General features: G+C 43.4%; 1 protein-coding gene across 1 annotated transcript in view; it reads left to right on the forward strand.

The window, feature by feature from the left end:
• khdrbs3 (KH domain containing, RNA binding, signal transduction associated 3) overlaps nt 1-12,794 on the forward strand; it is a 148,307-nt gene that overhangs the window by 86,848 nt on the left and 48,665 nt on the right. The window contains exons 4-5 of the mRNA XM_080484355.1: nt 9,948-10,094; nt 11,233-11,372. Coding sequence (XP_080340481.1) covers nt 9,948-10,094; nt 11,233-11,372 — 287 coding nt within the window. The remainder of the gene's footprint in view (nt 1-9,947; nt 10,095-11,232; nt 11,373-12,794) is intronic.

Here is a 12,794-nt window from a genome sequence, read left to right on the forward strand (position 1 = left end):
TTCCTCTGGAAATACTTATGACTTCTAAAATGTATTTAACAACCACTTACGTTCAAAAGCTGCACCATGTCGTGAAGGATTCTCCCTCCTTCTGTGTCCAGTTCAGGAGCCATTGGGATTGACATCAGCATTTTTCCTGCCTTTTTTGGGTGTTGTCACTATAATAAGTAGCAATTGTGTTAAATAGGATATCGTCAAACATTTCACTGCATATCGGCAACACACACGTGCATTTGAACCAGTTGAATGTGTGTCGTTTGTGTACGTATCATTAATAATGGAAGTGTGAAATGGCTAAACTAGGAACTCAGTATGAAAAAACTCCAATATTACAAGGAAATCTACATTTTTTTTGAGTAATTCCACACGGATAATCTTGAAATCAGGACACATTACTATTTATGAGTCGCGTAAGTTCACCAGATGTTACACTTTTTTTTTTCATTCAATTCACAGTATTGGTGTAAATGAATCATAAACTTACAGAAAGGATCAGGTCAGGTGGTGCAAAAGTAATGCCTTGTCAAGCAGACTTGTCAGTTAAACTCCTGTTCGCCTCTCAGAGGTGAACTCGCACTCTAACTGAAACGAAAGAGCAAAAGACATTCAAGTTCCGTCGTTTCATCACAAAGGAAACCAGCATTATGGAGGAGATCAGCGTCTGTTGCCATGGAGTTGCTGAGATGAAAAGATCGAGAGAGGCTGACACAAAAAGTTTCCTCTGGTAACTCAAAATTTTAGCTTCGCCACTGAAAGTTGGCGCAAAGTTATGTTTCTCTGTCTAAAATATATTTTAAAAAGCCGAAGTGAGTGAAAAAAATGCAAATAATTCTCAGAATCAGCAGTCACACAATGAACTGTCTATAATGACTGAAAATCATTTAAAGAAGACTAACCTGGCCACTTCAGTCGTCGTTGTACTGTCGCGATATCCGCACCGTGGAGATATTTGTGTATAACGCACTGTAAATTTCTCCGTGAGAGATGAATAAAGGGTTTTCTTATCAACTCGCCACAAAGAGGAAGATGCTGAAAAATGAACCTTCTACTTCTTCCTTCAAAGTGAATCTCCTGTTACAGTGAACTCCTTTATACCAAAAGTTCTTTGTGGCATCACACGATGTCATCTTCCTTTCATCTGTTATTTATTTTAACAGTATATTACCGTATTTTGAATTACGGTATATGACCGTAAAATAACGATGGCAGTTGTGGTTATTTTACAGCGCATCTACTGGAACTTATTTAACAGTATAATACTGTTTTTTGAATGACAGTACCTGACGGTAGGATAACAGGGTTATTGTACGACACGATGTCATCTTCCTTTCGTCTGGAGAGCCACTCCTGGTACACGCCCCCTTTTGTGCAATAAAGTTCTAAAATGGCCGCCACGGCCCGTAGGAATGTCGTAGAGAGATCAAACCAGAACTAAATTGTTCGTCTCTTCAAGACCTAAAACTCCCGTGCTGATACCCCTGACCTAAATCCAACAGGATTTCAGTAACTAGTAATCTAACGCGTTACTATCTCCAAACCAGTAATCAGATTAAAGTTACTTGTCCAAGTCACTGTGTCTTACTGTTGTGTCGTCTAGCAGGACGAGTTTCTTGTCTGTAAAGCCGCTTTATTATTAAACAGAACCAGTCGCTTCCGATACACACACACACACACACACACACACACACACACACACACACACACACACACACACACACACTGCACGCTCACCTGACCCCCCCCGCTCCACTCTCAGCCAATCACAGGCCAACTCGCTCTAACTGTGCGTTCAGGTAACACAGAACAACAAATACGGTAGATCGAGGAAAAACTATGCAACGTTGTTCCAAACAAGCATGCAGGAAACCTTCAGCAAGTAGAAACAAAGTCTTAAAATAGCCACTATTGTTAATCATACGTAGCCATAAAAGTAATATGCTGACGACTCATGCGACATTAGTTATAGAGAACAATCAGTACGTGATCATTGCAGTCGTTCTTTTCACTGTGAATGAAAGCAGTTCTCGTTGACACCTGTTAGAATATAAAACAAATGAATATAAGTTTACATAAAGTTACAGACAGAATGAAAGAAAAGTACAAAAATGGATTTAAGATTGTGTAGTGACATGATGTTTGACATAGAAAACACAAAATAAAAATGATTCAGAACATTATGTAAAGTCTTCTGACATTCTGTTTTTTTGTCTTCTTATTTAAAATGTTATAATAAAATCACCCAGATCAGATCACTTTCAGTTGCAATCAATGCCGGAGTCTTTTAAAAGGTGCACACTCTGTGGCAGTCGAAGGTCGGTGTGGTGGGTGAAGGTGTTCCGCGTCCTCCAGGTGCCCGCTAGAATGGACAGGAACAATAAGGTGGAGCTAAAATAAAGATTCATGACCTTGGTTGTTAGATTGCTCGTCTCTTACCATGACTGTACATTTCATTCATGTAAAACAAAATGCAAATTGACAACAGACACATCACAAGGCTGATTGGACCAAGATATAGACTCAGCAGCTCATCTAATTACATTTTATTCTCTTTCTTATTCTAATTGGCTTTTGAAATTGTGACTTGTGAGCACCTTCTTTGTCCCAAGCACAAACCTGATTACAGCCGACACAAAGTGATCCTGTCAAGTTAATGAGAGGAGGAAAATAAATACGTATACCGTGCTCAGTGAGATTTTTCTAAGTACTTTACATCAGTATTTACTCGTGCCACTTTCACTTGAGCACAAATAGACAGAAAAACACCAGGGTGAGAAAACAGGAAACACTCTTGATGACCGAACAGAGTTTACACACCCTCCCCTTTTGTATTTGACTCTAAACCCTCATTTTCACCCGTCACTCGCTGAACTCTTGCTGTGGCTAGTAGCAAAAAGACCCAAACACTGAAAATGATCAACTCCACCAAAAATCCAAGATCGGTTCCATGAAATAGTTTCAGGTATTCATTGGAGATCGTGTTTCATTAACCTGGAGTTCTGTTGAGGTTCTTTTACGAGTACAAATACGACATGCAGTATTGGCCCCGGTATCCTATACTGGTATCGGTGCAGCTCTATTAATCTCCACCATCCTTACAAAAAAGTACTTTTCAAAATGTTTGAATACAACAAGTAGTTTTTTTTTTTTTTTCACGTTATTGTGATTTCTTCTCTTCTTTATGGCAAAGATCTTGTTCTTTTCTCGTTCATTTTAGTTTTTTATATTTTTTGGGGGGAAAATAACAAATAATCACTGACATCTGTTTTTGCTCCTCCTGCCTGAGCGAATGTCAAAGCGAAAGCTGTTCTTTGTTTGCGTTCCTTGTCTTTTCGCGAGTCCTTTGTGACGGCTGCCTTTTTGAAGGGTTTCCGTCTCTTTTTTTTTCTCGTCTTCCTTAAAGGTGACGCGGCGTACAGCAGCTGCAGCTCTCTGCTGCGGCATGTGCAGACCCTTTTCTCCTTTTTTTTTATTTTTTATTTTTTTTAACGACTCCTCTATTGTGTGCGAATCTTCTTGGCCTTTTTGGAACAAATGTGTCGGCGTCTTTCATGCATCCCCGTGTCAAAGTTTTATGTACTTTATTTGCGGCCCGCACAATTCAAACAATTTCCCAACGTCACTTTGATCCATCACGTTGTGTGTTAAGTGCAGCATCCCGGAGTCACACAAAAGGTGTTTTGTGAGGCAGGAAGTCACTATAATGCACCCCCACCCCCACCCCATTCTGCCCATTGTAAGGGGAAAAAAAAGCTTTTATTTTGTAATTTCAAAAAGTGTTTCCAGCCCCATCGTTACAATCTGAAGCAAAAAAAAAAATGCATGTATCATCTTACATTACATACATGTAGTGAGCTGTTTCATTGCTTCCTCTTCTCATTTTTCCCACTAACGTGTCAAATTTAGAGCATCTTCCTCCCATTAAGTAACGTGAATAAGAACAACCCTCACAGTGCTAACAGCTAACTTTTCCAATTAATGTTCAGTCATTTCCAGCTGTTGAATCTCAGACCAGCTGACTTTTCTCCGTTGTAATTAGGCTGTGAATGTTGGGCGGTTCTTAGCCACTTTCTACCTGCAGGGTTTTGTGAGACCGGCGTGACGCAGCTTCACTTTGACCCTGCGGGGTTGACCGTGGACACGCTGCCCCGGAACATGGGTCTTGCCTATTTTAAAGTTAAACGCATCAATCTGTGTGCGCCGACTGGGAGAGATGTGTTGCCAAAGCGACGGGGGCAAAACAAAATGGTATTTTTTTGCTACTGGGTCGTCTGTGGGACAAAATAGACTGCGGTGGGCCGCCGCAGTCAATGAGTCCGCCCAAAAATGTTTGTCTGGAAAAACGAGTGATTTTTATCTACGTCCACTACGTCCACTTCGTTCTGAGTTTAGAGATTTTTTTTTTTTGGTTTAAACGCAATTTTTTATTGAATTCTTTTCAATTTTCTCAGTTACAGTTTTAGGGCAAAACAGATATACAAGATCTGTCCATCTTTCATCAACCAATGTCTCTATTGTCCCGTGGTGGTGGTGTCTTCTTCTGTCCTCCTGAAATCTGTCCATTTTTCCCACTTTTGTTCAAATTGGGACTCCTGTAATCTTAGTTTGTGCGTGAGTCTCTCCATTACAAATAATTCCTCAACAGCACGGAGCCACTGCTCCCGGGTCGGCGGCGCCACTGCTCCCGGGTCGGCGGCTCCACTGCTCCCGGGTCGGCGGCTCCACTTTGCGCCACAATCTGGTAATCACTTTTTTGCTCGCTGCTAGCAATATCCTGAGTTTAAAGATTTAATTGCGCGTTCCCAAGTTGACACGCCACAGAAATGTGTTATTAACCATCTTGCAATTCAATACATTGTCATATATTACAAAAAAAACATATTGCAATTATATTAAATTCCACAGATTCTCAGCTCTTTGAGAGAATCAGTGGCTTCCAGCAAATACTGTTGGTCATGGTTCAACATTGTGAGGAAAAATGATATATACAGTATATATATATCAGGGTAAATATTCAATTCCCATTAAATTATTCTTATGGAAACTCAAAAACAAAGTGTTTTCAATTGCGATGCTTGAACAGATTCCTACTAGTGAAGCTCCAGCTCCACCCTTTGTTTTGCACAGACTTAGGTAAAACTGCATTCTTGAGCTGGACAGATGAAGTAATTCGGAGCATCATTGGGAACGTAATGCGGGAGGGTTTGCTTGTATCCTATGATCTGTTTCATATTTGTTTACATCTTGAATCTACAAGTTCTCGGGTCGTTTTTGTGATACCTGTTACCTCAACCAGATCTGCCGATGTAATCTCAATTGTGAAAATGTGAAGAGATTTAAGGGCACATTCCTACGAGATAAGATGGATATCTAGTAGATCAAACATTCATCAATACAAACTGCAGTAAAACTAAATGAGGTAACGTACTGGTTTGTTGGCTCAACTTTTTAAATACTTCCTCATTGATCTAAGATGGGTCTTATCAAGCGACAGAGAGACGGCGATATTAAACTAAACAATGAGACCTGAAAGTTTTTGATGATATTATAGAAAACATTTATACGTTGGGTCAGATCTGGATGAGAAGCTATAAAGTGCTTCCAGTCCATGCGGTGCCTCTAAATCCCATTAATCCTCGTTTTACTGGTCACCAGTTAAGGACAAAGCCAATCCGGAGGAGCCGTAATCTTGTTTCGTGTGCTTTCAGTATATATATGTGTGTGCCTACATGTTTGTCTTGTTAAAGGGGAAATCTGGCCTTTTTGTGTGCCGGCGTTGCTTCGGCTGTCAGGAGCGCAGATGACGAGAGCCGACAGAGCGACGGGGTTCATCACTGCAGCGGGCGGCAGCGTGTAAACAAGCGTTGCGAAGCATCACCTGTCAGGCGGACTGCTTTAATAACACACTGCCATGCCCGTCTTTTTTCCCCATTTTCTCTCTTCTCATTTGAATGTGGATTCCAGGCTTTACTCTGTCGCTCTTTCGGCTGAGGCGCGCAGGAGGAGGGATCTCCAGCTTCTGCGTCTGGAGCGCTGTGGCCCATCCTGGTTTTGCAAGGGAGAGCGGCTTTTCATAAGTAGATTTACAGAGTCGGGGGTGGGGGGAGGGGATAGAAACAGAAAGAAGATGCTGCCAATAGATATGAAAAACAGACAGCTGTAATCTCCCGCCGTGGGCTGCTTAGCTGTTATGCGACTCTCCGAGGCTTCTTATCAGCTCAGAGAGAGAGAGAGAGAGAGCGAGAGAGAGAGACATCAGTCTTCACTTGGATGAAAAATCGTATAATATCAAATGCAGATGCTCTGGTCACACGCAGGCCCTGTCCGCACAGGCAAAAATAATCTTTTTTTCCTCCCCGCCATTTTTAAAAACCTTCCCGTCCACACGGCATCGGTGCAGGAAATATCAAACGACTCAAAACGAGGTCGTAGTGTACATATACCAGGCCTATAGGTGGCGCTGTAACGTTGCCCCAGGAAATACAGCAGTGACGGAGAAGAAGACACGGAGCACACTGAAAATTATTTACTGATTTTCTTTATTAATCCTTGATTTTAGAGTATAATCTTGAATCTAGATATAAAAATCTTTTTTTCAAGAAGTATCAAATAAAATTTACTCTTCTGTTCAAATTTAGTGTTTATATATTGTATTTTTGCAGTGTATGCGAAAGCATATCGCCTTATTGAACCAAACGGCACGAGGCGCTTCTGCAGCGTGATCCGGAGCGTGTCGACCGCCATTGTTATTGTCAAACGATGTCACGGAGAAGGTTCGGGCGATGACGTCATCGTTTTCCGCTACATCGCGACATGGCCGCCGATTGAGGCCCCACGAGAAGTGAAAACCCCCAGATTTAGCGTTTTTGTTCTTGTCAGAAAGGTTTTGCGTTTTACAGAAACTCTGAAAACGATGTCGTTTTCATGTTGGCCCACACACACACATGTGCGGAGAACACACGCTGAACATTAACAGTGGGAGTGACTCTCCATTCTAAAACTACCAAATCCCAGGAGAATTTGCACTGGGAGTCAGGACACTCTGGAGGAGATGGAGCATTTAAAATAAAAAAATTGCGTTATCTCACCGGTCCATGGTAAAGAAGTTGGGGCATTTTCGCAAACTTGCATTTTCATTGTCTCCGACCATCGACACCCAGAACGTAATTAAAAAAACTGAAAACTGGCGCTTGGCAGACTCCACACAGAAAGGCTCGGGGCTGGATTTGAACCCATGACCTTCTCGCTGTGAGGTGAGAGAGCGAACCACTGCGGCCTAAAAATGGCCACTGGCTGTGACCAACCACAGGTAGAACATTGAACCAGAGGCAGTTTATTCTGACTGGATCTGGGTTTTTTTTCTTCTTTTTTCTTGACTGGTTGTTTTTCATGTCTTTTTTTCAAGCAAACATCGAGGATGGGGAGACAGATCTACGAGAGCATGTCTCTTTCCAGCATCCCCCCCCACCCCCACCACCCCCACCCCACCCCACCCCACCCGCCCCACCCACCACCAGCTCTATGGGCAGATTTATGGGGGAAATTAACATATCATTAACATACCACAGGCCCTGTTAAAAGAGGGTTATTTATAATTAGGTGACATCAGAGACAGCGGTTTGCCCGGCGCAGGAGAGGCAGAAGGAGAGGAGGAAGTCGCCTCCATTGGAGAGAGGCCCCAGAGAAGACTTTTCTTTTTTTTTTTTTTTTTTTCAAAAAGAAGAAACTGGGACGCCAAACCTGTTGTTTCCTGCTCGCGCTGCGGCGGGAGACATTCGGGAGAGTTTTCGCTGCCCTATTTCTCGCCATCAATAACATTTCTCTTGGCCTGCTTTTGTCTCGCGGCCCCCGTCGTTCCAGCCCAAATGCAGGGGGGTGGGGGTGGTGGGGTGGGGTGGGGTCTTAAGTGGAACCAAACAGCAAGTGCACGCTCCGCTTAAGCCCAAACATCAGCCACGAAAAGCTATGGATGTGGAAAAAGGAAATGTGGAAACGTGAGGCTGGTGCAGCAGTTGTTTGGAGCAGATATTATTGGCACTTGTCAAGCTGCCACGTCTGACCTGACAAGATGAATGACATCTTGCGGAGGCAAAATATTTGCTGAAACTGTTTGAAAAGACTGGATGTGCTCCGGAGCCTCGCCGGTTTATATACAGAAGATGCTTTGCAGCACTAAGATTACATTTATGTTGCAGGGCGAATTAGCGTAGCCGCTAATGTTATTTGAATGAGATGTTAATCGGCTCTGAGGCTGAGAATTGCGATTTGGGGTAAATATCTACCCAAGTTGATGATTTCATTGGAATTAAATTTTTAATAATTTTCTACCAAGTAAGCCGTCATGGTATATCAATTATGCACAAACCGTTTAAAGTTTTTCATTATTTTGGTGGGAAATTGCGATGAATTGTTTGCATTTTCCACCTAATGATGACTCGTGCAACAACTCAATTCAAACCTCATGAAACCAATACTTTTGGGGTTTTGTAGAGAACATTGCTCCAGACTGTCAGACTCCTCCTGCGCTCCGTCAAACCACCGCTTTGTGACCTACAACTGTACAATGAGCTGCTTTCTCAAAATTAGCCGCAGTCATGAAATTGCAAAGTTTACTTTTTAAAGTTGTTGTTAGGAGCAAAACAGCAACTTTTTTGTCTGTGATGAATATTATTATTTTTTAATTAATTCCTAATGGCTTTTTTTTTTCAAACAAAAGATGTTTTTTTTTCTCGGTACTCTGCTGATTGGATGGATGGATGGACGGATGTCTGGATGTATGGATGATGGATGGATGGAGGAATGGAGGGATGTATGGACTGATGAATGATTGAATGGCTGAACACATTAATGAATATTTGGACAGAAGATTGGATGGGATGGCTTGATAGATTAAATGTCAGACAGTTCTATGGATGGATGGATGGATGGATGGATGGATGGATGGATGGATAATCCTCCCTAACCAGGTCATTTGACTGACGAGGTTCTTTGTTGGGTTCCGTTGCGAACAGAAACCCAAAAGGAACTTCTCACTGTGAGGAAAGCAGACGAGATGCTGCTGTCAAACACACAGGCAAGATATACCAAGAAAAGAAATGAGACTTTTTAAGATACGCTTTCACAATCTAACTCCTCTACCATGAATTCTGCTTATACTCAGTCTTGAGGTTGTCCTACTGAAGGTGTTCTACTGCTTTGTTTTCTCCCTTCTTTTGGGTCAGACATCAGTGACTGAATTATCAATAGTAACATACTAAGCTTTCTTAAATTACGCTGTGAGTGACTCTGCCGCGAGCCGTTTCCTGTCCTTGAATGTATTTTTTTAGTAATTTTTCAATGATTAATGCTACATAACTGCTGGGATGGAGGGCGACACGTCGTCTGCACTGCGGACATCAAATCAAAGATCCATGATGTAATAGAAGCACCAATTATTTACTTCCTCTGACAGACACTGTTAATCCAGGCTGAGCGAGATATGAATCAGTGAACCCGTCTTCTGATTTTCTATGTGACTCCTCACTTGTTCAACACGCGCCGTTTTTCTAAAACTCCATATTGCACGCCGTCAAGTGCAAATCAGAACTCGGCAGCCGGAGTTCCTTGATTCATTTTAATGACGGAGCGGAGCGATCGCGAGTTGCAGAGCAGATACGATGGCGGCGCGTTCAGCGAGCGTTGGCTGCGTGAGGACAAAGGCAATCAATTAAAAGTGACAGCCGCGGTTGAAAAGATTATAAGGGAAGCCTGTTTGGAGAAGCAACAACTCTCATGAATATTTTGGGTTGTGTGACTCTGCTGCGGCGGAGCGTCAAACCCCCCCCCCTTCCCCCCGCAGTGAGGCGGATGTTCCGTGTCGCCGTGACGGTTAATGTTGGAGTGCATATGGTGCCTGGCCGCCGTTACACCTTCCCCTTTTTTTCTTTTCTTGCTTTTTCGGGAACCTGCAGGAAGAGGAGCTACGGCAGAGCGGCGAGGCCAAATATCACCACCTGAACGAAGACCTGCACGTCCTCATCGAGGTGTTCGCGCCGCCGGCCGAGGCCTACGCCAGGATGGGCCACGCTCTGGAGGAGATCAAGAAGTTTCTCATACCCGTATGTCGCATTTCAGACTGACTCTCTCACACACACACACACACACACACACACACACGCACACACACACGCACACACACACACACACACACACACAGAGTTTGTTACTTTCAAAAGCAAGTCATCATTAAAGTAACCAATTTACTTTTTAAAGGAGTAAAATTGGTAATTGGATTACTTTTTCAAGGTAACTGTGGCAACACTGCTCACTTTCAGACCGAGGGGCATTTTAGCACAGAGTTCCTGGAGGAAACCCTGCCACGCCAGGGGAGAGAAAGAACATGCAAACTGCACAGAAAGACGAACTCAGACCTTCTCACAGTGAGGCGAGAGCGCTTAACCACTGCTCCACCCTGCTGCTTTCCACTGGTGCCATTAACTGCACTGTACATCCCCATCAGCTAGTATAAGTTGTATTGAGTGTTTTTTTTATATATATATATATATATATACAACAATGTGAAGACAAACGCATCTTATGTTGAAAGACATTCAACGTTTTCATGAAAAACATGAGCTTGCTTTCATTTTGCGAAGGAGCCAAAACCCTCCTTACCAGCTTCTTCTTATTTACTCTTCTTATACTCCCCCCCGCTACCTCCTCACACACACACACACACACACACACACACTCCACCCCATTCATTATGGATGATCTCTCAAATGCTCGGAGCGATAATGATTTACATCTCATTATTAAATACCAGCAGACCCCCACTGACTTCGTTACCTGCTATTGACGGAGCCGACACCTGACGATCATACGAGTCATTTTCCGACTCAAGACATATTTTCTTTTCGCTGACAACCCCCCCACCCCGCACCCCCCCAACCCCCAACCCTCTCTCCGTGACTGTGTGAGGAGATAAAGGCGAACAGGGAGTCCTGAGGATGTATCAGCGAGGAGATCTGGGATGTTTTGCAGCCTGAGGAAACGGTGGTCACGGCACTACTGTAAAGTACATTAATTAGATATTCCCGAGGCTGCAGCCCTGGAGATAAAGGACGTAATTTAATACAGTGTAATTGAAAGCCAGTCTTTGTGTGTGTGTGTGTGCATGTGTGTGTGTGTGTGTGTGTGTGTGTGTGTGTGTGTGTGTGTGTGTGTGTGTGTGTGTGTGTGTGTGTGTGTGTGCAGGATTACAATGATGAGATCAGACAGGCCCAGCTGCAGGAGCTCACGTACCTGAACGGCGGCTCCGAGGACGCCAAGGTGCCGTCGGTGAGGGGCAAGTCAGTGGCCCGTGGACGAGGGACACCTGTTCCAGGGCCTCCCAGGTAACCCGCCTCCAAACCTGTGTGTGTGTGTGTGTGTGTGTGTGTGTGTGTGTGTGTGTGTGTGTGTGTGTGTGTGTGTGTGTGTGTGTGTGTGTGTGTTTGTTCTTGTGTGTTGCAGCTGGGGAATAAGTATTATTTAGTGCCAAGGAGCTTCTTTTTTTTTTTTTTCCCCTCTCCCTTCTAGATGGATGTGTGTACAGTATCCTGTTGCATTTTCCAACCTAATGGTGTCATTTAGAGCCGCAGCGCTGCGACTGATACAATAACACACAGGCAATATCTGTTCTTTTTATGTGTCAAACATAAGCCTATTAGGTTTTCAACGCCTACTTGACAGACTTCACTTTTCCTGTGTACACGTCAGCCACGCAGCTTTTTTCTTTGTTGCTGAACGCCTAAGCAATTTCGGTGGGATTTACTAGATTTACAGTCAGTGCAGACTCCAGATGTTTTTTTTATATACATTTTTTACTGTGAGTGTGTTAATTCTTGATGCAGCTCTGGGTCTGATCCCTATCTGACATCCATAGACCAAGGCCGTATATATGTGAAAACATTTCAAGTCAAAATGCATAATTTTTGCACTTGCGTTTCAGAAAAAATTTACGTTTACACGGCAACATTCTAAAAACGATGTCCACGAGTTGGCGCTGTTTTTGTAATGAAACAACCCACGCACGTTTCTTGAAAATGTCCACTTTAAGAGCGGTTTTCAAAACAAAGACACCCAAGACCAGTTTTATGTTTTAGCTTGAAAACGTTGTGTGAATGGATGCCGAAGTACCTCCGTGCCGCAATGCCGAAACTTCGGCACTGCCGTGTGCTGTGCATGCACGTCGCAGCTCGCTAATGACTATCAGTCATATTGTAATCATGATTAGTTTGTAACCTCGCTACTGTATGAGCCCCGTAGCTCGTTAACATGTCGGGGTGCGGAGTTCCGTGATGCCCCTGAACGCATCACTCAAAGCTGTCAGACACAAACTTTCTCTTTTATTACTGAAACAGTTCAGAGAATTTCTGAAGCAAGAAATAAGCCGTGCAGTCGAAAAGTTAAAACGCCGCTTCACAGAAGTGTGCCTGTCGTGAGGAGGCGTGGCCTGCTGTGTGAGGGCGTGGCCTGAGAGTTTGACAGCGTTCCCTTGGAGTATGGTCTCTCCTGCAGAACAAGCATTTTGTTATCGGAAGCTGGCTGACGTGACAGACAAACTGTTCTTCTTCTTGCGGGAGTCTTCAGGAGCCGTTAGGCTCCTTGACTTCCTCTCCTCATGTCTGATTGTTGTTCCCTATCCTGATGTGTTTCACCTGTGCTGGAGTGTGTGATTGTCTTCACCAGGTGGCTTTTGGTTTTTATTGGGCGTCTTCTCTGTGTTTTGGTCATTTGGATTTTTGGTTTGTTTCAATAAAATGAGCTTCTGCTCC

Source organism: Lipophrys pholis (genome assembly GCF_963383615.2).
Source record: "Lipophrys pholis genome assembly, chromosome: 17".
In the NCBI taxonomy this organism is placed as follows: Eukaryota; Metazoa; Chordata; class Actinopteri; order Blenniiformes; family Blenniidae; genus Lipophrys; species Lipophrys pholis.